Here is a 27,502-nt window from a genome sequence, read left to right on the forward strand (position 1 = left end):
CTTTCTGATTGCTCTAACTTCTGTTTTGGAGTCCTACTTGCCTCACAACAAGCATGGATCCAGACCCCGTGGTTCACATGTATGTTACATCTGCATTTGATTAAATACATCCCCTGTGTTGGAAGCCACACAGCTGCTCTAGCTAACTGATACAAGACGCAGGCTCTGGGACAATTACAAGTCCAGTTCCAAGTCTGTGCCAAAATAAATTCTGTCCCTCTCCTCAGGGCTGGCTCTGTAACTGAGATGCTCCTCCCATCTCCACAGTCCCCCAGCCACAGCCCCAGGGAGACTCCCAGCCAGCCAGAAGAGCCTTACACAATCCTGAATGGGTTGGGTTTTACACTATTATTATCCCCTCTCCGACTCTGCATTGGAGAAGTATTTAAGTCTTGTCTAAATCCACAGTACAATTTAAGTGAGTCCATGTTTGCCTAGAAACCTCAGGGGTTTTTATTATTTTTTTTTTTTAATATTAATGTGAAATGCTATTTTTCCCTCATTTTGAAAGCAAAGGTAATACTGGTCTAGCACACCCATCTTTATCCTTCAGCTGTTTGAAAAAGTCTTGAACAGAAGATGTTAAACACAAGAGCGAAGTGTTACATTCCAGTAAAAATAATTATTAAAATTTGAATTAGTTTTAAAACTCTCCTCAAACATTTCTTGATTTTATACAGAACTAAGCAAGCTAGGCATTCTTAATTTTACTCTGAAGTAAAATGAAAAATCTGAAAACACAAGCTACAGCAACACCTTTTGGTACCCCTTTGCTTTGTTAGAGGCCTTTGGGTCACAATAGATTTACAGCAACTCTTCCTTTCTGGCAGCTTCAGGCTTATTCTTCAGTTCACCCCCCATCCTGTGGAACACTGTGGAGGAAAGAAGTGACATGCCCTTGGGACTATGGAGTTAAACTAAAAATCTTCTTAGGCCAGAAGAATATTTTACCCTCCAGCTGAAGGACTGGACATACGCTCCCAAGATTTTTGCTTTTATTAGGAATGAAACACAACCATCTAAAAAATATTTTAGAAAATTTATTGAAAACTGACATACAAAGAGTGATTTGGTCCCAAGAGAAGACAGACCAGAATCATATCTTCTATCTTTCAAAATAAAGTTTTTCCTAATACTGCATCACATTTGCCATCCTGCTTGTAAACAGCATTAATAAAAAGTCTTTTAAGGAAGCCAACAACAAATGAACCTGTTACAAATACAGAAGTTTGAAAACACCCAGTAGCTTGTTCTCTCTTACCCTCTTCAAATGACTGCTATAGCAAGAATCTTGCTCAGTCCTTCTAGATACTTGATTCCTGCCCTACTTCACTCTTCTCCCCCATCAGTTTAAGTGATTCAACCTGTTCTCTCCTATCACAAGGGCAGAAATGATTTATGAAAAAAATTAAAAAGTTTTCTACCAAAGCAAATTTTGTGGACACAGTTTTTCCCCCCATCTCATGGTCTTTGTCACTAGTCCACCACTATATTCTTGTTTCAGATGGCAGAATGACAGGAGTCAGTGATGCCACATTAGCATCAAACAATTAAGAGGAAATATACCTCTGAAAGTCAACCTTTGGTACAAACATAATAGGAAAAAAGTATGCTTAAAAGCCGTCTATGAAAATTTCTTCTTCTGAAAATTTGATATGTAATCTGTCATTTTTAAGAGGAAAAAACTGCATCTAGATTTGATGTATTTAGGCCTCCCACAGTTTTCTATATCCTCTGTCTCAATTTTAGTGTTGCTGAGATGGTTTCGCCAAATTTGAATTTTTTATCCTTTCTTTTCTGTTTATTTAGAATTCAGAGCCATCAGCTGAAACAGTTTCAACCTTGAACTTTCACTATAATCTCACAAGCTTAAAACCAGGTAATTATTTGGAGGCACATTTTCTATCCGTAGTGACTACAGCCTTCTCCAAACTGCATTGCTTTACTTTATACTCAAGCAATGTAGCATGTACATTGCTACAATGTAGCAGCTTAATAATAGATGAGAAATTTTACACAGTACATGCAAGAGATTTATAGCAGACCTTGAAATGAAATTAGACATAATAGCAAGGTAAAACTGCACACATTCTCCAATTTAATAAAAGTTTCAGAACGGTAAAGTTATACACTGGTTTCCAGAGTAATACCTATTCAAATGTTGGAATATTTTTAGTGAAGCTCTGAAATGTTTTAGCGAGAAACAGCAAGTTTCACACAACCTTCGACAAGAGCAGCAAGATAGACAGGATTGAACAAATAGGGGTATCTTTTGAACAAAGCTTCTGCTGTCAGCCAAAAGAAAAGAAAGGATGACTGCAAAAAGAGAAGCTTGATTTTAAACTATCGACTATGGGTTATTCAACAGTAAAAAATATCATCACAAAGATTATCAATTAGCTATGCAAAGGAAGAGTAGATTTTTTTATGCAAACAGCTGCATTACTGTGTACTTGCTCCTTTATGTTAGCAAGATGTCAAAAACAGACTGGGATGCTAAGACTCTGAACAGAACCTATTACTTGGAAAGGAATTTCTTACAAAAAGCCTCAATTCAGGTATCTCTGAGAAAGCTCAAGGACTTAGGAACAGAAGATAAGATTCTCTGCTTTGTTTAAGGGTTTTAAGCATAATGGAACTGTTGTGCATTGAGGAAAGGTACAAGCAATAACTCATTGAGGATTCCTTTTCTTAACACCCTAAGCAGGATACAAAATTCTTTTGGCATACATCTGTATAAACTATGTCACGTTATGTTAATGGCACATGTTCTGGCTTAAAATTTAAGTCTAGATTCCCTCAGGAAGAAGACACCCATCTTTTTTACTTCACCACCAATGCCAGCAGTCTCAAAGTTTGGGACTTGGTTACAGACGATAATCAGCACTTGACCCGCTTTACGCCAGAAAATCAGTTCCCTGTTATCTGATTTACTTACCATGTTTATCAAAATTAAAGGATGCCGTTTATTTAATCAAAAGTTACACTGTCTTCAACTGACTTTCCAACTCGATGCATACAAAGAGTCACAGCATAATGTAAAATGTGAATCAATTGGCTGGAGAACCACTGTTCTTCAGACTTTGCATTATTTGGGGAGGGGGGCATCAAAAACCCACAAACACAATTTAGGAGCCAGTGAACCAAAGATGACTAGAGTCAGTAGATACCTTGCAAGTTAGTAGCTGGTTTTACTTTCTACAAAGCAAGAGGCTTATGCTGAGCTGTAACATTCCTTCCCTACCACACTGCAGAATTTCTACACTTGAGTTTACATGAAGTACAAACCAGCCACAGATGAAATAGCCACAGATGAAACAGTGTGAAAAGCTGTATTTCCATAGGGATTGCTTTTCTGTGACTAGAGTCAGAAGTATTTCTTCCCTTCCATACCTTTTTGTAATTCAAATTAAACTAACTGACCAAGCATAGTATGTGCACCAAAGTCTTAATGGCTCAGTAAGTGAAAGATGTGGCTTAAGCCACAGCTACGTTGAAATATTTGGCTTTTATACTTTACCAAGTACAATTAAGAGGATATTTCACCATTAAGCAAGATGGAAAGCTACTTCGCTGTTCCAAAGGCCTCTGGATTACCTTCCCAGTAAACCAAGAATATTTAACAGACCAGAGTACAGAAATCTTGGGGTTTTTTCAGTTTCCTTAAGTTGTGTCTGGCCAATCCACGTTATGATTGTTAGTAGGAAAAACAAAAACAAATAATAAAACTTCAGATTCACACATCAAACCAGAAAGAAAGAGGGAATCAAAAAACAGCAACAAAACCATCAGAAGCTCACCACTTCCAGTCTAAAATCTGGCATCTACAACTCCATTTCTTCTTCTGCACACCCAGAGATTCCCAAACTAGCATACGGATCTGGAGACATGGCAGTCTGTTGCGATTCAGGGAATGTTTCAGTCTGTCGGTCAAAAGCAGCTCTTGGTGTTGACTGCTTCGCTTGACACCCTTCTGTACTCTGCTGCTTGAAGTTCTTAACAGAAACAGACTTCAGTTTATCTGTGAGAAATTCAGGAAGAGGTTTCCAAAGCACCAGCTCCATAGAAGGACGGCTCCTAGAACAGATGGAGTCTCAGTTAAATTTAAGTTCTCCAATCACAACTATTAAATGCAGAAGACCAGTGAGTATCTTCATCCTTTGTGCTAGCCTGGAACTATATTCCAGAATCCACATACCTTTTTTTTCCCCCTATTAAATTTCCTCTTCCTTAACTAGTTCCATTACTTCTAGTTCTAACCCTGTATTTTCTTTTTCTTTTGCACCAAACTTGATAACCACTGTCGGTCACACTTTGGGACCTTCTTCTTTTGGAAACTCACATACATAAAAATCAAGATATAATGGTTTATTCAACAAATTTCACTCTGTACAAATGAGGAGTACAAAACAGACAGCTTGATGACCACTATAGTTACACTTACGTCTTTTTAACGTTAGGATAGTTTTTCCTATTTTTGACCAGATGAATGGTCTGTCATACAACATTGACTGCATCATGCAGTAATTAAGGACATCTCCACAAACATGAGACAGGGTCTCTCTTTTCATTTGCATGTGTTAGCTACATAGCACCATGATTTCCTCCAGAACTTACATAGATTCTATTATTTTCTTTGTCAGGACTTCACCAAAATCCCTCTTCATCCCTTTTTTAAGGGTATCTGACAGGATAAGAGTGGGCAGATTGCTAACATTTCCATCAGCATGAACTTCCTCATCTTCATCAATTATCCTAGGAACGGAGGGGGAAGAGGGAGATAAACACTATTGAGCATACTGTTAACAGGCACATCCACCGCAGACTACAGTTATATCTACGTGCACTGCATTGTACAGTGTAGATATCTGACCTAGGCTGGGTACCAGAAGCAGCGGGGCCATGTTAACATGAGTCTCTCTTGGGCCAATATACCCTAAGAATGACTGTTACCATAGAAGCCACCTGAGCACCTATGCTACTTCTGGTACCTAAGCTAGCTTCGTTATCCCTGCATCGTCCAGCAGTGCGCAATGCAGACATACACTAAGAGAAAATAAATCCACCTCAGGGGAAAGTGTATGATTCAGTCACATTACAAGAGTGAGTCTCAGTTATGCAGTAGCTTCGCCTGCTCAATTCCCCATATCTTAACTTTGAGAATTATTGAAAAGCTACTGAATACAGTTCTTAACCTTTAAGAACGTTGCACTGATTTCTCAGAGATTAAAACGGCACAAAAAGTTGAAGCATTTAGAACAAACTGGAGGTATCTCCTTTGTTTTTGGTAAACCTTTTAAAGAAAGTTTAGCAGAGTAGCTGGGAAGGATGGGGAACAATCCTCTGAGAGGTGCAAAGCAGACTTTGCAATGCAGATATAGCCAGATAATAAAGACATATAGCACTACTCTGACTTACCCATGAAAAAATAAAATAATCTAACAGTACCTTGCTTCCCTTCACGCATCATCTATGGAGTAATCATCTAAAAAAAAATCTTTTTTTATAATTTATGTAACTTTTGGCTTTTCTAACAACTGTCTGCAGTGGTCATTTTAGATATTTCAGACTCCTACCTAGCTCAACTGCAATCAACTGATATATACGTGTGTCATTCCCAGAAATCTTTCAAAGGCAAGAATGCACAGTACATTTATTAAATGATTGCAACAGACTGCCCATAGCCACCCCGTTACCTCAATATCAAGCCATCTGGTATTTAACAGCAAGATGAACCTCAGTCTTATTGCATATGTGCAGAGAGATCTCTCTGGTTCATGCTATTCTCTACGCTGACAAATTCACATCTATCTTGAGCATTTAGAAGTATTAATCACAGAACAAGCAGCAGTTGGTTGAAAAAAGCTGAGCTCAAGTCTGACCAGATAACATCAGTTAAAATTTGAGCTCTGGATAGTCACAAAAGAGCATAAAACCCCATTATGGTATACTGATGCTGCATGATGACTATGAAAAAGTGGTTATTTATTCAGCATTTCTTGCTCTAGCACCCTCAATTTCAGATCATAGTATCAGCCCCAAGACTCGTAGGACCATGGGTAGCCTAAAAAGAAATACTTGAACAGAAGGTTCATCTCAGACTTACAGGAGTGTTACCACACTGCTATGTGCTAGATTTAACCCTTAACGCCCACCAAAAAAGGGAAAGCTCAGCAAAGCCAGTCTACTCAATCCCTGCATTTACCTGTCCTCAATTTCCTGAAGCTTCCTGCGAGCAACCTCGCATTGCTGTTCCCCCATTGTCTGATCCATTTCTTCACAGGGAATTTCTAACATGGCAGGTTCAGGACCGCTGCCACCATACTGACTTGCTACCTCCCCAGCTGCCTGCTGACCTGCACAGAGAATCCATTCTTCAGTGTTGGGATTCAAAGGGCAATTTTTGGCTCCTGTCAGTCTCTTCTTCCTCACAGGACAACTAGGAAACAAAATAAGTTTACAATTGTCAAAAGAGAAACATGGCATTCTACAGGAAAAAATGTTATAGAAAGTCATGTACATTTCAACAGATTTGACATACTATGGAAACACAACCTCCACAAAGAAAACAAATCCACATTGTTCTTATTAAAATGTGGGTACCCATGCAAGAAAATCAGTGCTACACAATTGATTATGTAACTGAAATGGATTTGGGCTTATCTGCAATTCAAAGGAAGAGTTGCAAATAGAAACAATGATAGAATTTCCCTTCCTGCATATGTTGTAGGTGAGATGCACTCAAATCTTTATAGAAAACAAAAAGCAAATTAAGATTTTTTCAGGCTATAAAAGACAAATTTAATTTACCCTTCCGCATCTTCTTCTAGCTTATGCTTCTTTCCACAGCGAACAGAGACACTGCAAAAGAAAAACAAATAGTTATGTAGCTTCTAATGATATCTTCCAGTAACATTGAGATTTTCAAACAATATTTTCCTCCCTTTTAAAATTTTACTTGCAGCTAATAGCAGCAGTTGCAGTATGTCACCAGCTGTGAAGAGAGTGGAAGTTTTGGACAATAAATGACAACTTTGTTCCAAAGAAAGTCAAAGGCGGCTGTAATTACTCAGTTCTCTGAGCAGAATTCCATGCTAATTTCTCCTCCTTTATGTTATTTATTTTTTCCACAAGGGGCAAGACCAATTTTTGCTAAAATTCAAATGCTTCAAGAAGCAACATGTGATCCAACTTCAGTCTCTTAATACATTGTCTCACAGTGACATACTCAAATTAAATATGACCAAACAACAACATTTTACGGAATGATTTAAGTTTTTTGTGCTCATATATGAGAAAGAGCAAGTTAAAAAAAAAACAACAGTAAAAAAAAAAAAGTACATGAGCTTAAAAGCATGTCAAGACATTGGTAAACTTAATCACATTTCTTTCCTTTTAGAAGGTTTCTTTATCCCCCGCCAACAAACTTCAAGGCCATAAGACAAGCGCAATACAATTCTAACATTGCACAAGCGAAACATTACTAGAAGAAAACAAATTATAACCCGTCTTGAAAAGAAAACTTATTTCACGTGACCAGCGCAGCTGAGAAATACGTTCCTTCGCTGTTCCAGCCGTAACTGGTTTTGCACTTACTGGCTGTGCCCCTGCTGCTGGTGCAGGCCTTGCGGGCGTGCCGCGCTGGTGAAGGAGCCCACCGGGGCGACCGGCAAGCCCTCGTTGTAACTTCCAAGCGCAGCCAGAGAGGCAACGTCGAAGCCGCTTTGCAGATACAGGCCGGAGGAACGGCCGCCATCGGCACCGTCGCTTCCGTTCCCTGCCATGATCACCATGGGTGGCTGCAGACGGTCGTGGCCCACGGCTCCGGGCTGCGGGTCGTCCCGCGCGACCGCCGGCGGGCCGTGGCGGTCAGGGGCAGCGGCCGGAGCCTGGGGGAACTCCACGGCAGGACCCGCGGGGATGCCCTGACAGGATCTGCCCAGCGCTGCCATTTCCTGCTGCCGGGGAGAAAGAGGACATCAACGGCGCCCGTCCGCGCCACCGAGCGGGGGGCCCCCTCGGGGGGGGCCCGGGGCCGGCTCCCGCCGTGCTACGGGACGCCCCGGGACCCCGGCCCGAGGCCGCCCTCCCGCCGCTGGCGCCGGCCCGGCCCGAGGCGCTCCCGCAGGAGACCGGCGCGGAACAGCGCTGGCGAGCGCCGCGGCGGCGCAGGTGAGCCGGCCCAGCGGCACCGCCGCCCGCCCCGGGCACCACCGGGGCCCGGCCTACCCCGGAGCAACAGCAGACAACAGCTGCCCGCCCGCCCGCGCCGCGGAGCGCTTACCGCCGGGCCGGGCCGGGCCCGGAGCTGGACGACACCACCAGAGCCCAGGTCCTTTCCAGGCCTTTCGCCGCGCTTGGAGAAGGCGGGCGCGGGCACTATGGGTGTTGTAGTCCCGGGCGGCGGCGGCCCGCGGGGCGCGGCGGGAGCTGTAGTCCCGGGCGGCGGCGGCCCGCGGGATCTGAACTCCTCGCCGGCGCCGCGGCCGCGGCGGTGCCGTGGCGGCCATGGAGCAGCACGGACCCCCAGGGCAGGACTGTCCCCGCTGGGAGCGGGAGGCCCCTGCCCTCCCCGGCAGCGGGAAAGCCCCGACTCCCCAGGGAGCGTCGAGACAGACCCGCTTTTGTCTGCGGCCTGGCGTGATCTCCGCGGACGGCTGCCAGAACCGCCGGGCTGGGGCGGGCCGCCCGCGGAGCAGCCAAATCCCAGTCAGGTGAGGAGCTCAGCCCGCAGCTCTCCCCCGCTCCGTGGACTGTAGCCGTGGGGAAGCATCGAGCGAGTGCTCCAGTCGCGAGCTGTCGGGAGGCATGACACCAGAGCGCAAGGTAATCACCCTGTCGTTTTCTTTAGTAGCGGAAAGCTACAGCTAGCGGGTGACTAATGGGTATGTTTTCTGCTCTGACTTAAGCGAAGAAAGTGCCTGTGCTGTGGTAAAGCTCTCTGTAGCTACTGTAAGGCTTTATGGAAGTTGGACATTTCTGTCATAAAAAAGTCGTGAACCATTGAGAAGAATCCCAATGGCTAGAGATGGAAGGCAAAAATCTGTGATTTAATACAATAGTAACTTCATTTCTTTGGCACCTTTTATTCTTGTAGTGTAGTTTACTAAATTTTGCAAAGGAAATCAAATTCAGCCCATACTAAGAATGGAGTACCAGCCCCTGCTGAGAGGGTCTAGCACGCACAGCAAGGTAAGCGGAACTGTCTTGGCTTCTGAAGATGGATCCTGCAGAGAGTTTGTAGCTTTAACAGTGATGCACAAATGTGGAATTCTGATTGTTTCATGTTTACTTTTAAATAAAAATACATTAGATGATCAGGCTTGTAAAGTTTTGTATTTTCCTTAGAGACCTAGCTGTGTTATAAAATGGAAGCTTTAAAAGCATGTTTGTTTTCTGATTCTTATGTTTTACATTGCATGTAAATCGAATTTTGTTTGTGGCATGTTTCTGAAATGAGGTGAAAGTGCTTATAAACTGTCAGGAGTTAAGTAGCTTACAGAACAGATAAGGGTGTTGTCTGTGCTCTGAGAAATTGGGGCCCAAACTCCAATGTGACAAAACACGTTGGTATAATGAGCAGACTGATTTGGGCAGGAAGAAGAATGGAGCTGTCATAACAAAATGTAAGTTATGTGATGTATGTTAACGATTCTGGGTTTTTTTGTTTGTTTGTTTTCTGTCTCTTCTAGATGCCAGGTTGTACCCATGAGACACAAAATACCTTGACCGTATTTGGTTAATAGAAAGGTCTGAGTGTGTAGTGCCTGTATTTACCACCTCCAGTTTTATTTTTTCTACTGTATTTGCTGCAGCCCTTACTTATTACTCTTTAATTCATTGCTTTGGTTGTCATTCGGAGAAACACTTTATATTCTTGGGAAACCATAAGGAAATATTAATTGGATTTTACTTTAATAAGATCAATTTCCACTTCTTCTGAATGAAGGAAGTTTTGATTAATTATCTTCAGGAAAGACACAGCTCTTTCAGAATACAGTATAGCATCTGGAATAACTCAGTGTTTCTGGGAACTGGACCAAGAATGAGAATGATGAAGAACTAGTCTACATATCTTACAATGAGAAATTCAGGGAGTACAAGCTTATAAAAAAAAATTATGTACAGTCTTTGTCTGTGAAGGAAGAGGAAATTTGACCACAGGAGTGCCTTTAATATAGAAGACATTTTTGTGGCCAGTTGAAGTTAGACAAAAAGATACTATGAGATGAAATTAGGACCTAATTTTTAATGAAAGGGTTGTTAAACATTTGAACTGGATGTTATTTTTAGTACTATCATATTCAATAAAAAGTACAGTCAAGAAGCATCACATCAGAAAGCCAGACACTGTATAAACCTCCAGAGATCTTCTCTGACCCAGAGGACTCATCCAAAGCGTAATGTTTTATGACCAGTTAGACTCTCTTGAGATTAGAATGTATCATAGTAGTGGTTTCTGTTGACCTTAAAACCTATGAGTCTGTGAATCTGTTAATTTTAGTTCCTAAATATTGATTTACATAATCAATATGGAAAAATTAAATTAAAAAATACATGCTAATAAACTTTAGATTGAATACTATTATCAGTGAACAATATGTTGTGATTTGAGATAACTAAGGTTTAGCACCTGCTAACTTGCAGATATCCAGTAATCAACTTAGGGACTTACCGAGGGAAATAAAATATTGTTATTTCTCACATCTCAGATGAAATGTGAGTCCCAGAAATTGGGATTTGGTTAATTCTTATATGGAGTCATTGTGCCTCTAGCACCAAACATAAACAGTGCTAACATTCTTTCATAAAAAATAAGCACCATGAGCAGCGTGGTTCATGCAAAAAGCATTTACACAGTTCAGTAAATATGCCGTCAGCAGTGCAATGGTTGTGTTGCCTACGCTTAACCTGGATACTTGCAATTGTTGCCTCTCTGAAAGACGTTAGTGATCATGGCCAAAGTCAGCATGAAATGTTTCTCCTGCTGCAGGTGTTTGAGAGTTTATGTAGTTTTCTAAACAAATACTTGCACTGTTCAAAACTAAATACATGATATGTTTCACCATGATTTTCTCCTAGGTATTATAGGCATGTAGGTTCAAGGCCCTGTCTCTTTTCATGCCTGTTACTCTCTTCTGTTCTCTAGTTCCCCAGCTGGACCTTATTTCTGGCTGTTTGTGCTGTTGGAATTGGAGGGACCTTTCAGTATGGGTATAATGTTTCCATTATCAATGCACCCACCCAGGTAAAATATCGTCTCTTGTTCACAGGGTTGTTTTACAGTAATGGAGGTATCCTGTCTAACTGGCCGAGAGGCCAAATGCACTTTTACTGCGATCGCAGTGGGAACCAAGGCAGGCTTCCTCTTGGATGAAGGATTCTGGTTGATTTCCAAAATGGTTTCATGTGGATTTGTTTGTGAGTACCTCCCATCAGAGGTATTCTGTCAGATAAAAGTGCCAAATATGCCACATAAATATCTCTGTTAAAGCCTGTTTTAGAAGGATTAACTGAATGATTAAGTGACATCTTCCAGTTATACTTTTGACTAAAATAGCCCTGAACATTAAGAATAGAATGGAACAGAACATTTTCAGTTGGAAGGGACCTACAACAATCATCTAGTCCAACTGCCTGACCACTTCAGGGCTGACCAAACGGTAAAGCATGTTATTAAGGGCATTGTCCAAATGCCTCTTGAACACAATGCCTCTGAATGCCTCTTGAAGGGCGTGGGACATTGACCACCTCTCTAGGAAGCCTGTTCCAGTACTTGGCCACCCTTTCTGTAAAATGTCACCACCATTTCTCCTACTGTCAAGTTTAAACCTCCCCTGACACAGTTTTGAATCATTCCCACGCGTCCTATCACTGGATAACAGGGAGAAAGGATAGTTACAGTTGCCCATCACAAGGCAGCTTACTGAGAAGGAGCCAAAAAGGTGCATCTGTAGTGTCTGAGTATCTCGTAGGTGTTTTAACCCACTTGTTACTTTTGAGTCCATTTCATGGCCTTGAGGATTCTGCATATTTTGTGGATGACTCAAGATGATCTGAGCAAATGGTCTTGTGAAAGTGAGGGGTATCATTTTCTGCTGTCAGGTTTTATTTTCTTGTGAAACTGTGAAGACGGAATTTGCTACAACATCGTATGCTTTTTACAAAGGTTAAAATAAGCTGTTTGTGAAAGAACATGTAATACGCTGGAAAAGGAGACTTGAGGAAGTTTCTTCTTCTGTTAAGTCTTTGTTTGCTGGCTAAGAACAGGAGCCTCTGATTACAGATACATGTCAGTTCAAGAGTTTCTAATGACAAATTTTAGGAAACCAGGCATGTGGAATAACAGTTTAAAAGTTCTGACACATGAATACTGTAAGAAAGGGGGAGGAATATTAGAGTTGCAGAAGGGGATTTTACTATGAATTATTGGATTACTAAGGCAGGGAGATTTAAGCCAAGTGTCAGAATGAGTCTCCTGACAGTAAAATTTGTTAGGTTATGTCAGACCTCTGTGCTCTGAGATATTCCTAAAAAACAGTAGGGCGTACCCATCTACCCTGTCCCCCCTCATTCAGAAGGACCTCAAAGCTCTTTTGTAGCAGTATATGGAAAAGTTATGTTTCTTCTCTAGTGGAATACAGCCTCTCCTGAGGTCGGGTATGAGAGCAAAGCTGCTCAGCAGTCTTTGAGATGTATGGGGAGTAGGAAAGAAGGGTCAAGGAAGACTCTGCTAATCATCAGTGTTTTTAATATAATACAACTAAGATGATATCTTTTGTTCGCTCCCAGAATTGGTTTTCAGGATTGAGGTGCAAGTTATTTATAGTGCTATCCTGTAGGGCTACACGTAATGCTACATATTCATCATTCTTTTCTACTGCAGCATATACACAGGTTCTTAAATGAAACCTGGACTAGTCGTTATCAGAAGGAACTAAATCCAGATTTGCTGACTTTTCTTTGGTCTGTCATTGCTTCTGTATTTTCACTTGGAGGCCTGTGCGGAGCCCTTATTGGAGGCAGCATGGCAATTCGGCTAGGCAGGTGAGTTACAGCAGCAGGCATATAGCAGCATGTTTTCCTTTCCTACTTTCTCACTAGACTATAAAGTAAATAAATGGAAAAAGAGTGGGAGAAAATGTACCTTAGGTGACTAGACATGTTTTTCACTCCAAAGCAGAGTTTTCTAGTAGAATTTTACAGTTTGTTCCAACGTGAGTTTAAAAGATGAGCCCTGAATTATAGCCTTCCAGTCTAGTCTTTCCATTACATTTCTTGAAATCTAAGTAGGAGTATGCACCTACTGTATGGTAGGAAACACAGGTCCGTCCCATACACATTTTTAGCCTTCATGCCAGTTAAGGACATGCTGCGTAATCTTGTAACATTTCATGTGCATTCTGTATAGATACAGCATAAACAAACAAAACCCCACTCCTACCTTGTCAGGCATTTCTGTCCTGTTTATGCATTATCCTTATGTTTAGATTTTTTTATTTTTATAAATATGAGTAAATAGTTGTGTAAGATATCCGGATTTCCAGTGAGTAGCACATTTCTTCAGTATAAAGCCATTTTTTCCATATTACCAGAAAGGAAAACTTTTAAAAAAACATGTTATTGCAGATTTCCTTAATGTTTTTTTTTTCCCCTCCCCTTTAGGAAAGGAGCTCTTTTGATGAATAATATTATAGCAATACTGGCCTCCATTTTAATGGGGATCAGTTTTCCTACAGGATTGTTTGAGTTACTGATTGCTGGAAGGTTTTTGATTGGCATAAATTCAGGTGAATGATTTCCTATTCCTACTTTCAATAAACTATGGTGAATGATAAATTACTGTTACTGCTGATTCTTTAGGTATTATGTATTTGTACGCTGCTTTGTAGGTATGATGACAAAAAATGTTCTGTGGTCCAACTTAGAATCTGAAGGCAGCTAAATTAATAGAGAAATTAACTAAGTCCGATTTCCTACATGTTTTGGTTCAGTAACTCTCTTCAAAGCAAAATCTATTAATAGGAAAATGTTTTTCCATTTACTTGCAGGTATTGGGATCTGTGTGCAGCCTCTGTATATTGGGGAGGTTGCCCCAAAACATCTTAGAGGTGGCATGGCCATGGGGAGTTCCATCTTTCTGACTGGGGGGATTCTGACAGGACAAATAATTGGTTTGAGGTTAGAAATGCATTTTTTTTCCTGCCTCGTGTTACTCGCATGTAAAGAACTCCAATTCCCTGTGGCTCCCTGCAAAACACTCATTGTGACCATTGTAGCATTAGTTAATCAACTTCACACAGTAGGTCTACCTGTAAGACGAAAACTCTGCTTTTGTCAGCTTATTCCTACAACCGCAAACTGTCCCCAGGGCAGTATTCTCAGTTCAGATGGGTCAGCCAGAACAGCATCAGTAGAACAGGTACATTTATGCTGAGTTCATATTTTCTGCCAGTTTCGTGCTGGAGACAGTGGACGTTCATAAGATGGGACTTGAGAGCAAAGGACTCATAATTTCTGTATTGTAGCACTACTGCTGGTTTTGTCCCTTGTGAGATTAGATGAAGTTGCAAGGGACTTTATCCAGTTGGATCTTGAAAAGTTCCAAGAACAGAGACTGTGCAATCTCAAGATGAAAGCTTCTTTCATGAAGTTTGCTAGAAACTGCCCTAAGAGCAACTCCTAGTACCTTGAGTAACAGCGCATTATCTGTTTTTTGTCTGTCCCTCTACCAAAAGCACTTAGACTTCTCCTTCCTTTTCCTTATTATTAACTTCTGAACTAACTGGTTTTGCTAGATACTTAAGGTGTGAAGTGCTACAAAATAAAGTAGAATATAAACTTCAGACTGCATAATATAGGGCCAGTGTTTAAAATGCAATACTCTCTGTATTTTAACAAGTTTACATTGCCCACAACACATGATCCTACTGATTCTAACTGTAGCAATTGTAATGATTCCTTTCTCCGTAATGCACCTTCTCATTAGATCAACTTTGAATGGGTGGTGGGATCAGATGACTTTCTGAGTTCCTTTCTATCCTAAATTATTGTATGATTCTCAAAAGCAGATGGAAACGCCGCTGCCGACCTTAAGGTGAAGCCCATATGCTACTACTTTCCCACGTTGCTAGAAAACACTGCTTTGGCAAACTTGAAAATAATGGTTAGGACCAACACAGCAATAAGCAGCAGTAAAGTAGCGCTGCTCATCTCTTCCTGAGTGAAACCTGATTTCAGAGTGTCTGGAAAATATTTTCCCAACCTCTTTCTGATGAGGTTCACAAGATGTAGGTAACGAGTTACAAGGGAACTTTTCTTGAAGGACAAACTTCTTGCTCCCAAAAATCTTCTGAATAGTCACGAATAGCTAATTACTTGGGTTTTTTTTTCCTTCTTTTTCCACACCTCTCCCAGGGAATTATTAGGTGGAGAAAAGTACTGGCCTGTGTTGCTATCCAGCAGCTGTTTCCCAGCATTTGCCCAACTTTTATTCCTGCCATGGTTTCCTGAAAGCCCCAGATATCTTCTTATTGACAGAGGTGATGAGCTGAGCTGTGCCAAAGGTAACTTACACTGTTTATACTTTCTCTGTGTCTTCAGAAGGTTACAATGAGTATATTGGGTTCCAGATTCTCCTTTTCTCTTTATCAACACAGCATAGTTTTATTGCCTAGTGCTTTTTGGCCCATGTTTTTCCTTCAGTGAGCTTACATGGAAAAAGGCATTGTGGAACTCAGGAGTCTATAATGGATTGTGAACAAAACTTCATTATCTCATTTCAAATATATGTTCATGTTTTGGTACTCTCTAATGAAATCTCTAAAGGTTTAATAATTTTTCTCTTGGATGAGGTAACATACCTGAACTACTTAACCTCTCACTGGATTGTTCATTTCTCAGGTCATGTCACAGGTAAGTATCAGTTACATCAGATATTTTCTTCCATTCTGTGATACTGTTGTACTTCTCCTGTAAGACATAATCAAAAATAATATAATAAAAAGGAGACAGCATAAGTAGCTGAAAAATTAGGGAGTTTTTTACTGAAAAAGAGGTGATGTTAAAAAAGTGATTCATTGGCTATTTGAGCAGGAAGCTCCTTATCCTCCATTTTCTAAATATTTAGTTATCTTTTAAATACCTTTTTTTTCCCCTGTTACATTATGTGGGATAACTATGACAGCTTAAACTTTTCATTTTATTTTGAGAGATCTATGATTGTTCTCCTTTTATTCAAACCCTGCTCACGAAATAACTGTAATGTGATAGCTGTGCAGTACTGCATAAATGAGCAGGTGAAGCCCACACACTACAAGAAGAATTTGAAAGACAAAAATCCAAAATAGTTCTGATCTTCTTTATCCTGAAATTACAGAGTTCTCTTTATACTGTGAGAAGAAAGTAAATATCAGAAGACATTTTTTTTTTTTCACAATAGAAATGTCAAAAGGAGACACTGAGGTAGCCATTTGTATCCTCACATACCATGGATAGTATTTTACTTCCCAGAGAGACTCGGTGGAATAATACTCCAAAGAGTAAAGTATTAGTCACTATAAGTAAGCAGGTCTGATTAATTAATTCAGTTTGAAGGTCTGCTAAATAAATATGAAAAGACCCTCTCTAAAATAGTAACTAACTAACTAATAAAATTGAGAGGACAGAAAAACTTAAAGGAGATCCCAATGTACAAATCTGGACAATAAAATACTCTATCACCTGTTTTTCAGAAATGTGTTCAGTGTTTCTACTTCTGCCTGGTATGATAATTCTGATGTAGTTCACAGTGACATAAAATGACACTTGTGATCCCTGGATCTTTCATTTAAAATGCTAAATAACAGAGAAATGAATAAACGAAGTTTACCTTGTTAGCATTTGATAGCATTGTATTTAATTAAATTTTCATTGTATGCATAAATAAAGGAAAAACATTTCTTTTTTTGCTTTTCTTCTGTTAATTCTTTTGAAGTGCTGTTGATGAGCATGTGAATTTTTACCTGTCTAGAAAAGGTATTCGTAGATAGAACAGTATATCTTGTGGAAAGATCTTCAACAAAGGAAGTTAAAGAGGCTTAATTCATGGAAGCTTTTAGGCCGAGGTAAAATTTGTTAGGAATTATAAAAGAGGCAGGGTTCACAGAGAGAGATGAAATCTTGTATTATACTGGGTAATTAAAAAACAATTGGACAAAAAAGTTACATTTTTAGATAAAGCCATCTGTGCCTGCAGGCCTGTCTCCTTCCCCTGCCCCCCAAGTTTGTCAGCTGATCTAATAAAAATGTCTCTCTCTCTGCTTACCTTGCCCAAAAATATTCATAGACCATCACACCTGCAAAATCACAGTAACTACAAATGACGTATAGAGTTAATTCTGTCTAATTTGGAAGCCACGGGCAAGATGGCCCTTTCGGATTATGATCTAGTTTGGCCTTCATCAAATGTAATTTTTTAAATGTCAGTGAAGCTTGCAATCTCCATATCATATTCAAGTCTTTCCCTCTCTTTATTTTTTTTAAATAACATCATCATGGATTTTTTTTTCCCAAGAATCGTGGTTGCTCCTGAACTGATACTGAAGAGTGGCTAGAGCTTCAAGCTGGTTACGCTGTTAGTGACAACAGTAGCATTGGGAAGTTTGCTTTCGGGATCATCAAAAGTTCTACTGTTGCCCTTAAGTAGACAGATTGTCACTTATAAAACACTTTTGCTTGGTCAATATTTCAAAGTCAGATATACCTCTAACACGAGCAAAGTAATGCCGCTGAAATCTCCAAATCCACCACAGCAAAAAATTTTGGAAAACCAGCAACCAAAAAACAAGTCACAAAGCAAATGACTTTTTTCCCAAATTTCTAAAGCAGAAAGTTTTCATATCCTAGCAAAAGCCAGGTCATTATGGACAGAGATGATTTTCCAGAAGTTGTGGTCAATAGGTAAACATAAGAGAATTAATTTTCTTCTTTTCTTAGCTTTGAAGCGATTTCATGGTTCTTCAGAGTATCGAAGGGAGATGGAAGACATACAGCGGGAATGTTCTGCCTTAGATGGGGAGAAACCCAAGAAGCCCTGGCAATTATTCACCGATCGTGGTGTGAGATGGCAGCTCATTTCTGTGATTGTGATGACTATGGGCCAACAGCTCAGTGGGATAAATGCTGTAAGATTTCATACATACAAACAGCTTAATTATTTAATTTCCATCTGTTTTTCAACCTTTTTTAACACGAAGGATCCACATAGAGAAGCTCAGAGAAATGGGATAAGTGGAAAAGAATATCTTTGTATTATTTCCATGTTTCTCTTTTTTCCAATTTTTTTTTTTTCATTTCTGTGTTTCTGGTATGTAAATTTATTCGAAGAATGACTTGATACTTGTGTTTACATCTTCTGAAAAAGTAAATAAAGGTGGATCAGCTTATCCCATTGTGTCTGGTTTAAGAATGTGAAGTATTATATTCGGTAAGTTGAATAATTATATTTGGTTTTTTGATAGCAATATATTTACCTAGACAGGAATTTAACAGATTCTTCTTGCTGTTTACATCAAATTAATATAAAGTACATTGAGCTGTATGTTTAGTATGAACTTGAATTTGTTTCCAGTTGACAATTTAACTACTGGGAATGCCCCCTTTTTTTTTTTTTTGTTGTAGATTTATTTCTATGCAACTTACATTTTTGAACAAGCTGGAATCTCTGCAGAAAAAATCCCGTATGTGACACTTGGCACTGGAGCTTGTGAATGCCTTACAGCCCTCACCTGTGTAAGTAACAATTTATTCTACCTCCTAGCACAAAGGGTAATGACTCTTCTTGAAGAAGAACATTGGTAAATATGAGATCAATATAGTAACAGAAAATTATGTCTTGTCCACAGGGTTTACTGATAGACTACGCAGGAAGAAGATATCTCATCATTGGGGGTTATCTCCTTATGACCCTTTGGAGCATGGTTTTAACGTTCTCTCTGACTTACCAGGTGTAAAGGACTCATTTATATTACATGATATGACTATAATGAGTGAAAATCTGTGACACTCAAAAGAAGCTGGAAGATAAGAGCTGCATAGGTTTAAACAGCAGCATAAAAAATGGCAGCAATTGAAAGATTTGATCAATTCTGCAGCCATATTTCCCTAAAATAAGAGAATGCTCTCAGCTAAGATTTGGTCACGTATTTGTCTTAAAGCTGCAGCTGCGTTTAATGCTGACAAAACTAAGTGATGACAAAATAGCATTTATTTTAGCTTTTAAAGTTATTTTAGGATGAAATACTACATAGTGATGATATTAAGCATCAGGGTCCACTTCAGTCACTTAATTGTAAAGCAAAAAATCAAACAATATTGTAAAGATGCTGACATTCAAAAGACACTTAAATGCATTAAGTATAAATTCACAAAAACTATTGGAAACTCACTATTCAGTGCCTTAAATTTATCATGCGAAGACAACATCCTGCATCGCTTTTTGAGATAGTATAAAGAGATGCATTGTAAATTGTTCTGTGTACCATATCAGCTCAAGTAAGGCAGCCCCACAAACCTCCTGAAATGAATGTTCAGAGGAAATCTATCTCTACATTTGCAGACCATACTATACTAAATATTTACCATTATCTTTGCGTAATCTAAGCAAGATGATGTAGGTGTAGTTCCAACAGTGAGAACTCAATTTAGTCAGTACTTGGTTGCCCGATGAAGCCTTATCTGACAAAGGCAGGATTAAAAAGCTGCAGTTCTTTCCGTATCCACGCCATCAGCATTTGGAGCTGGCTTTAAACAGGTGGATCACATCCAGTCACGATGCAGGTCTGATGTGTGGAGGGACAGTAGGGTTAGGGGCTGCACAGGTTGGCAAGCAGGCCACAGAAGAGGCACCTACAGTAATTTCTGTGTGGTTGGAGTAAAGTAAGCTGCTAGGCCAGGCAAAAGTTGAATGAGCCAGCTGTTGGGCAGAGACCTAGGTTTAATTATTTTATTGTAACTTTTGTAAATTTCTTGGTTTGCTTTTGAATAATTTGAATAATGGGATTTCAAGCTTAGGTTTGGTCTTTCTAACGCACCTAGTTTCATATGTATATAGTAATCCTAATGTTTCTTTACTGCACTATTGAAATTTATGTATACATAAACAACATGATGAGAAGTCTGTTCATGCTATGGAAGTGCTTAATAACAGCTAACTCACGGGATCAGTATAAAATACCAAAATAAACATGGACAAAATGTTAAACTATTAACAACACATAATTGTTATCTTCAATATTGGTGTAAATTTTTAGCCTCAGAGGACTAATTATAAATCTCGACAGAAGTACTGGACTCCATTTAGTAAAAATTATTAAATGAACAATATTTAATTTCTCTGAAGCAGTACTGTTAAATAAATTAGCTGTAAACAGCCATGAATGACTGTTGGTCTTAGTTGCAATAAAATAGCAAAAGGAAATGTAACTGTTAAGCCAAACTTTAAAACAGGATTATCAAAATTGGAACTAAACCATCTCATTCTCTTCTGTTCCAGGAACTGTACTCATGGGTGCCTTATGTGAGCATGACATCTCTATTTGCCTTCATCTTGAGCTTTGGGTTGGGACCAGGTATTACACAGTAATGAATGTTTTAAAGTGGTGAAATGTGTGTCTGGGGCCGGGGGCAGGGGCGGGGATGGCAGCAGCTCTGCTGTGTAAGCCAGGCAGTAAGTATTTACTGTAAGGCTGCTGATGCTCTGGCTAAAGAACGCAAGTGAGCCTGTCTCATCAGAACAGTTTTGTCTCCCATAGCCTGAAACTGAGCAACTCAATTTTTCTGGCATTGGAAATACTGCAAATGGACACTTAGCATAATAACCTATTCTGTTTCTGAAACTCACTCCCCCAGGTGGCATAACAAATACCCTAATAGCCGAATTATTTATACAGTCTTCACGTCCTGCTGCTTACATGATAGGAGGGACTATTAGTTGGCTTAGTTTCTTCACAATTGGAATGCTCTTTCCCTTCACAGTGGTAAGTACGTATAACACATTTTCCTAATGGCTTCACCTCCCATTTAATCTTCTCTCGGGTTCCATCAAATTGCTTTTTCTTATACAGTAACACTTAAACATAGGATGCACACTACCCCTCAACCGAGTATAACTAGATTCACTCCCTCTTAAAATATTTTTTAGGTATCAACAAAAAATACTAAAACATGATAAATGAAAATTAAAAGGAATGCATGGGGGTAATTTTCATGTTCGGATTAAAAAAATGGAGAAGGTAACAAAACTAGAAAAACTTAATCAGGTATTGAGATTCAAATAACACATTTCTCAATAGTGCGTTGTGGTTTTTTTGTCAAAGTAAAGTAGAAGTAGTACCTGGGCTAGTGGTTCACATCTTCTCTGAGAGCTCGCTAAACTTCCATACAGAGGGTTCTGTGATCAGGAAGATTATTAGGAAAAACAATATAGGCTTGCAATTCTAGCTTTGTAATTTCAGTTGTAGCACTTACTCTTGAGAGCAAAACATGCAGGAACAGCACGCAGCAGGGTATCTTGATCTGACAGTCCTTTCTTCTTGGATGAACTCTGCTTCTCAATAAGATAGTTGTTTTTTAATGTATAGCATTGAAAATTAGTAATAAACATTCAGAAAAAGATAAAGCATATAATCTTAAAATATGCAACAGCTAAGTAGCAAATGCTGACTTGTCATTACATTGTGAATTGTTTAGTGTGTGTTTAAATGGTTTCTCTTTTTTTTTTTCATAAAAGACTACCAAGTGTATTGCACAGCACTTGGTAGTCTTTTATCTAAAAAAAAAAAAAATTTAGAAGTCTTTTTATTAAAAATATTGAAGCAGCAATATTAGGTGTGAATGGAAACAAAAAGCTTTTTATTTTCTCAAACCCACTGTTATACTTAAAATATGTTGCAATCAAATACATTTTATTTTCAGAATGGACTGAAGCAGTATTGTTTTCTGGTGTTCTTAGTGGAGTGCTCCTTAGTTGCTGCTTTCATCTTCCTCGTAATTCCTGAGACAAAAAACAAATCTTTTCTGGAAATCAAAAAGGAATATCACAAGCTTAATTTTGGAAGAAATACAAAAAAAAAGGAAACAGAGATTTATGAAAGAAGACAAATCCATGATGAATTTTTAAAAAATTCTGTGTAATTTCACAGCTGTAACAGAACTTTAATGAGCATTATGAACAGTGTCTTCTAAATTAGCAGTGTAATGCCATGAACAAGTAGCTTATTAAATCCTCCTGTATATTTAGAGGAAGTTTAGGCAAGTTAATCGTTCTGAAATGCTGCTAAAACATATATTGCTAAAATGCTATTCAATATATATTATATTATACATAGAAGACTCAATGTTTAGATACAACTTGATGTTGTAGGGACACAGAAACGCCAGGAGAGGGCGTTCAATGAATTCTTCCCCCCGGCAGATCTCTTCAGATAATTCAGTAGCTCTTCTTTTATTTCTAAGCCCCTTCCTCAGATTTGGGTAATCAAGCATATGTTATTGCTTTACTGAATAAAACATTCTGAGCTGTTACAACCCAAACAAGAACTGATCTATTGAGAAACCGGTATTTGAAATATTCTAGTTTATATATAAATTGGGGTATTTAGTTGCCATTTTTCACTTAAATAGCTTCTTTGAAAGACTTAAGGACATTCCTCATCTAGTCCTACTGCTGTAACTGTACAAAGACAGTACAGCACCTATCTGAATTACTGTTATTTGTAATAAAGTTTATTAGAAAGCCTTGTTTACTAAAAGGGTACTAATAAAACAGTTTCTGGGGTTTGAGTTTGGTTTATTTTTTTGCCCTAACCTAGCATCTTAACATTTTTCACTGTGCAACAGGGTAAAACCTCTTATATTTTTGAAGGTCAGTTCCCAGCGGACTGAGATAAACATCACAAAAAGCACTAAGTAGCAGAGAGGAGAGATGACAGGAATTAAATACATTTCACCTCTAAAGATTTTTCAAGATAGTCTGATATAACACACACAAGGAGGCTACAGAGAGCTCGAAGGACCCATTGAATGAGCTTTCTGCTTAATCGCCAACATTTCGTCCAGGACTCACTCTCAACTTAAAAAATTCTTCACATTTTAGTAGTCAAAAACTAAGAAACCTTAATTACATACAGTGTTTGTGTGCCTCTCTGATACTCGTTTCCATACCTGTAACTGCTAGGACAGTAGTCCTGCCTTACCTATTACAACTTTTCCTCGTTGTAAGAGTTTCCTGATCCCACCTGTGACTTAGTAAGTGCTACAGTAAGCACTGGATTTCTTTTATGTTTATCTTCCTTCTCTCAGAAGTAAAGCCTTTAATGAAAACGTAGGAAGCAAACACCATTTTTCTGATTTTGGTAACTAAATCAGCTGTTTAATTGAAAATAACATTAACTCTTAATGGTAAAGGAGGCAGTATCAGGAAGGGATCTTCTTGTTCTTTAGTTTATCCTCTAGGTTTGCAAAATATTTCATTTTGGCTAGAAGCTTCTTAGCTTCTTGAAGATCATCTGAAATGAAATAAAACATTACTAGTTTACAGAGGGAGGGCTGAATTTTCATTTTCAAAATGAATCTCAAGATTTCAATGACAGCACCTGTTTCAGTACTAAGAACTGCAAGTTGTAAGGACCCGTACACTATTAAACCCACACTGCCTATTGTTTTAATCGCAGATGGTTTTGAACATCTCAGTTGAGGTGCTCCACAAAACATGTAAAAACGTACAATTTAGAAAACAAGTGTGACGTGAATACCCTTTGATGACTTTTCTGTAAAGTGGCTATAGTATTGATGTAGCCAATGGGGAATTTTAAGTATATAGACAAGACAAACTTTTTAAATTATGTAATTAGGCCAACTGCCATCACTGAAAAATGCAAAAGCTTTGCGGGACTCTAGTACAGATAGTGTCCGTTCCAAAACTGATGTGGAAACAGTTTCTCCTTAATTAAAGAGTCAGAGGGGAAAGGTGGTTTATCACCTACTGAGAAGGACAGATATAACACAATCCTTAACTCTCATAGTACAGAGTGACAAATTATAAGGTCATAATTCTTCACATGCAGGCCTAGCCAGCACTGCTTTGCGTTTGATGTTTTACAATTACAACACGCTACTACATAAACCTAACAATAAAAGCATTCCAAAACCCAGGAGAGAAATGTAAAGGTTTCTTCCCAGAGCTAGTCTGGAACGGTTCAAGCTCCTGCCTGTCAACTGGTTGGGGAATAAAGTTATGTTGATCATTGCACAGGAAGTCCCTAAAACCTGAGGATAAATGGGGCATCAGGTCTTTTCTTGCCATACGGCTTCAGTGGTTAAGCAGCAGAATTGTTCCTGTCTTGACATACACTGCAAAGAACAGCACCCGCTACTTTGCTGACAGCTTCAAGTCTGCAGAACAAGATCTCCCAAATTCAAGTTTGAAACCTCAGAACAGGTGGTAAGTTTGATGAGGAAAACGAGTCTGTCCTTCCCAGTATGCTGGGAAACAAACAAACAAACAAAAAATTCTTAGCATCTGCATTCCCACTTGAAGTGATCATTTTGATGCAAATTGAATTCACTGGAACTTTGTATTGGATTTTTTTTTTAATTTAATGTGAGGTCCTGAATTTCCTGAATCAGCAGAAAGGTCAGCTTAGAAGTATTTATTCTAAACACCAAACAAAGAACACTTGTTTATGCAGTATTTCTGTTCTGTAGTTCAGGAAATATTTGCCAGTATGAGAATGTGGGGGTTTTTAAGCATTTATAACTGATAAGTATGGCAGCTAGGTACTTCATAGAAATAGCTACCTCTTTCAAAAGCTGCAGTCACCTCTTTGGTCAGTTCTTCTTGTTTAACTGTAAAACAAATGATTTCATTCACATTTTGTTACACACTTAGTATATTTAATACCACTGCATTCTGATTGTCTGTGGTGGGAAACTTAATTACTAGTCTCATAGTCTTTTGGGAGCTGAGAGAGCTTTCCATAATATTGCTGTCGATTTTCTTCTTATGTTATAATTTCAAACAGATATATTTCTGTGTTTAAACAGGTTTGCAGACAGCAATTCCAATGCAAATCAATGGTCACTAACTTCCCAGAAATCTAACTTACTTTCGGTGTATCAGTTTACCCTGCTACAGTCAATTTTCTTCTATTCTACTTAGTTTTTACTCTGGTCATTCTAATTGCTTTTGGCACACTACTGTTACTGCAAAGAATTAAATATGCGAATAAACTCAATGTTTTGGGTATCCCCAACAATATAAACAAGAAAGTTGCTTGTATAAGGATAATAACCAGTTAATATAATGGTTGCTAAGTTGAAGAAGGCAAAAGAAATACAATGTCTGTATAAATGAAGTAATTATTTGATGTGGCCAGTCAAGCATTTTACTAAACTTCATTTTGAGTGGTACTTTCTTTTAGACAGTCTGCTTGCCCTGACCTGCTGAAGGTTGAATAAGAAGTTTCTTTTTATAGTCAATATAAGCACCTATTTTGCCATCAGAATAGGTACTGTTATAAAGATTTTCTCAAGCCAGATTTGATGTTTAGGTGGCATAAATTGGTAAAGACAACATTGTTTTTGGGGGGGAATCTCTTGCAGTGAGTCAATTCAAGACTAACGCAAGACAGGGACACTACAAGAAATCACTGAAAAAGCTTTCAGAGAGACTCTTGTGTTACACAATATAGAGTAAATTAGTTCTGTACAAAAACCCTCAAATCATAAACCTACCTTTAATTAAGGTTTCAATTTCTTCAAGCATATCCTCATTTTTAGGCTCTGCTAATTTCTCATTAATTTCCATGATTTCCATGAGAAACACCGAGTCTGCATCACAGTCTGTCTCTTGTGCCGGCTCTACACCATTCAGCTCCAGCTGGTGAAGAAAATGGGAATTTGGAAATACACGTTCTTGTATCTATTTCAATGTGAATTATTTTCTTGACTATTAAGTCTTCTAGTAGGGCTCACTCAGATTCATATCTGATAAACTTCCGGTTTATTCCATGAAATGTGCGTAGAGTCAATCTTAAAATTAACTCCATAGGCAGACCACAAAAATCAGCAGTTAACTAAAGCAAAAAAAATGTAACGAACACTGCCAAGGGCCAGACTGAAATTTCAAAGGAACCATGGCCAAACACAACGTGCGATGCAGGAAACGAATCAGTGTAACATGCAGCAAATGAGATGGTAATAATCAGTAAAATGTTAAAAAAGGATAGTGGAAAAGCTGATTAATTTTCAGACAAGGTTGTTTTCAGTCTCCCTTCAATCCCTGGTAACCCTCTTCAAAGGAACACAAATGAGCACGTTAATGATGGAGGCAAGGATCTGATTTATTATATTACCACCAGCAGCCCCAGCCACCTATGATTAGTTACAGGAGTATTGATAAAATATGTAATGAACACCTTACTAGATAGAGGCCACGGCTCAAAGGGTTCAGGAGGGTCTGGTAGGCCTTGTTAATCAAGGAAGAGTGTTGCTCAGAGTAGTACTGTTCTTTCTGTGAATGGACAACAAATACAATACACTGGGCTTTTACCTGCAGAGAAGTAGTGTTCCCACACCAATACATGTGTGCACAACTGAAAGCTGGTTTTTAACAGAGATAGGAAGCACAGGGAGAGGGCTGTCTGGACTTGTGAACTCTGCCATCTCACGCAACTGAGATCTCCAGAAGCGCAGCGGCCCCTTATCGTCATCCTCCGCCGCAAATCTGTGAGCAGAAGTCTCTTCCAAGCATCAGGAAACAAAAACCGGAGCGTCCCCCTGGTCCCAGGACAGGAGCGCGGCGGGGACCCGGCGCTCTGCCTCGCAGGGCCGCCGCCGCCTGACCCCGCCGGGGGCGGCACAGCCTCAGGCGGGAGGCGGCTTCTTGCCCCGCGGGCCCTGCCGGCCCCGCCGCCAGGCCTGGGCGCCGCGGGCCGGGGTGCCGGGGCGGGGGCGAGGCCCGTCCACCCCGCCCGGGAAATCGCGCGAGCCGCCCCCGCCCGCCCCGGCGCTCACCGGCGGCCTCCGGCCGAAGCGATCGGGGTGAACGGCGCGCTGCAGGCTCCGGAACCGCCGCTGCAGCTGCTGCGCGTCGACGCGGAAGGAGCGGTCACTGCGGGCGACAGAAGGCGGCGTGAGGCCCGCGGCCGGCCGAGCCCGCAGCCGCCCCGCCGGCACTCACCAGTCCATCAGGCGGAAGAGGTCAGGCCGAGGCCCCGGCGGCTGCAGGGCCCGGCAGCCGGGACAGAAGCGAGGCAGCCCCTCGGCGCCGGGGAGGGGGCTGCCGCAGCTCCAGCATCGCAGGGCCGGGGGAGAGCCCGGCCCGACGCAGCGAGGCCGCGGGGCCGCCTCGGAAAGGCGGAGCGCCCATCGCAGCCTGCCGAGGCGCTGCCGCAGCGCCGCCCGCATCCTCCGGGCCTGCAGCTCCCAGCAGCCCCCGCGCGGCCGGCCGGGCCCTGATTGG

The 27,502-nt window shown here is 40.1% G+C and overlaps 3 protein-coding genes across 24 annotated transcripts; 1 reads left to right on the forward strand and 2 right to left on the reverse strand.

Moving 5' to 3' along the window:
- Window positions 1–1,027: 1,027 nt before the first annotated feature.
- CCDC117 (coiled-coil domain containing 117) lies at window positions 1,028–8,409 on the reverse strand. 3 transcript variants are annotated; one of them, XM_087754715.1, is made up of 6 exons: window positions 8,285–8,409; window positions 7,597–7,958; window positions 6,811–6,861; window positions 6,206–6,439; window positions 4,618–4,755; window positions 1,028–4,077 (listed from the first exon to the last, which is right to left on the reverse strand). In XM_087754715.1, the coding sequence occupies exons 2-6, from the start codon at window positions 7,950–7,952 to the stop codon at window positions 3,825–3,827; spliced, it is 1,032 nt and encodes a 343-aa protein (XP_087610841.1). In that variant the 5' UTR covers window positions 7,953–7,958; window positions 8,285–8,409; the 3' UTR covers window positions 1,028–3,824. The 3 variants fall into 3 exon arrangements, with proteins under 3 accessions (XP_087610841.1, XP_087610842.1, XP_087610843.1); XM_087754716.1 differs by having other exon boundaries at window positions 7,597–7,955; window positions 8,285–8,385; XM_087754717.1 differs by lacking the exon at window positions 4,618–4,755.
- A 268-nt stretch (window positions 8,410–8,677) lies between these two features.
- Window positions 8,678–27,479, reverse strand: HSCB (HscB mitochondrial iron-sulfur cluster cochaperone). 15 transcript variants are annotated; one of them, XR_015704109.1, is made up of 8 exons: window positions 27,221–27,479; window positions 27,055–27,151; window positions 26,462–26,551; window positions 25,774–25,918; window positions 24,838–24,885; window positions 21,508–21,586; window positions 15,864–15,972; window positions 8,678–8,796 (listed from the first exon to the last, which is right to left on the reverse strand). XR_015704109.1 is itself a non-coding variant. In XM_087754724.1 (8 exons), exons 1-7 carry the CDS (start codon window positions 27,445–27,447, stop codon window positions 21,409–21,411), a joined length of 708 nt encoding a protein of 235 aa, XP_087610850.1. In that variant the 5' UTR covers window positions 27,448–27,478; the 3' UTR covers window positions 15,635–15,972; window positions 21,374–21,408. The 15 variants fall into 15 exon arrangements, 10 of the variants coding, with proteins under 10 accessions (XP_087610850.1, XP_087610849.1, XP_087610848.1 ...); XR_015704108.1 differs by lacking the exon at window positions 8,678–8,796 and adding an exon at window positions 11,382–13,105; XR_015704107.1 differs by lacking the exon at window positions 8,678–8,796 and adding an exon at window positions 19,621–19,954 and having other exon boundaries at window positions 15,635–15,972.
- Window positions 8,687–22,183, forward strand: LOC104015779 (solute carrier family 2, facilitated glucose transporter member 11). 6 transcript variants are annotated; one of them, XM_087754711.1, is made up of 13 exons: window positions 8,690–8,826; window positions 9,098–9,192; window positions 11,150–11,248; window positions 12,887–13,047; window positions 13,666–13,790; window positions 14,052–14,181; window positions 15,418–15,566; window positions 17,977–18,164; window positions 18,661–18,771; window positions 18,885–18,986; window positions 20,534–20,609; window positions 20,890–21,017; window positions 21,955–22,183. In XM_087754711.1, the coding sequence occupies exons 2-13, from the start codon at window positions 9,148–9,150 to the stop codon at window positions 22,171–22,173; spliced, it is 1,533 nt and encodes a 510-aa protein (XP_087610837.1). In that variant the 5' UTR covers window positions 8,690–8,826; window positions 9,098–9,147; the 3' UTR covers window positions 22,174–22,183. The 6 variants fall into 6 exon arrangements, with proteins under 6 accessions (XP_087610838.1, XP_009466844.2, XP_087610837.1 ...); XM_087754712.1 differs by lacking the exon at window positions 9,098–9,192 and having other exon boundaries at window positions 8,687–8,826; XM_087754710.1 differs by lacking the exon at window positions 8,690–8,826 and having other exon boundaries at window positions 8,836–9,192.
- Window positions 27,480–27,502: the final 23 nt, after the last annotated feature.

Source organism: Nipponia nippon, unplaced genomic scaffold, assembly GCF_047370975.1.
Source record: "Nipponia nippon isolate SJK-2023a ecotype South Korea unplaced genomic scaffold, ASM4737097v1 scaffold_18, whole genome shotgun sequence".
Taxonomy (NCBI): domain Eukaryota; kingdom Metazoa; phylum Chordata; class Aves; order Pelecaniformes; family Threskiornithidae; genus Nipponia; species Nipponia nippon.

Coding starts and splice junctions, on each gene's coding strand:
- CCDC117 (XM_087754715.1), bottom strand. CDS start 7,952: ATGGCAGCGCTGGGCAGATCCTGTCAGGGCATCCCCGCGGGTCCTGCC. Junction 4,756..6,205: donor CTTCAGGAAATTGAGGACAG/GTAAATGCAGGG, acceptor CTCCGTTCCTAG/GATAATTGATGAAGATGAGG. Junction 4,078..4,617: donor AAGAAAATAATAGAATCTAT/GTAAGTTCTGGA, acceptor CATCTGTTCTAG/GAGCCGTCCTTCTATGGAGC.
- LOC104015779 (XM_087754711.1), top strand. CDS start 9,148: ATGGAGTACCAGCCCCTGCTGAGAGGGTCTAGCACGCACAGCAAG. Junction 9,193..11,149: donor GGTCTAGCACGCACAGCAAG/GTAAGCGGAACT, acceptor TCTGTTCTCTAG/TTCCCCAGCTGGACCTTATT. Junction 15,567..17,976: donor TGAGCTGAGCTGTGCCAAAG/GTAACTTACACT, acceptor TTCTTTTCTTAG/CTTTGAAGCGATTTCATGGT.
- HSCB (XM_087754720.1), bottom strand. CDS start 27,447: ATGCGGGCGGCGCTGCGGCAGCGCCTCGGCAGGCTGCGATGGGCGCTC. Junction 26,552..27,054: donor GCTTCGGCCGGAGGCCGCCG/GTGAGCGCCGGG, acceptor GTCCATTCACAG/AAAGAACAGTACTACTCTGA. Junction 25,919..26,461: donor TGAGCCGTGGCCTCTATCTA/GTAAGGTGTTCA, acceptor TTTCTTCACCAG/CTGGAGCTGAATGGTGTAGA.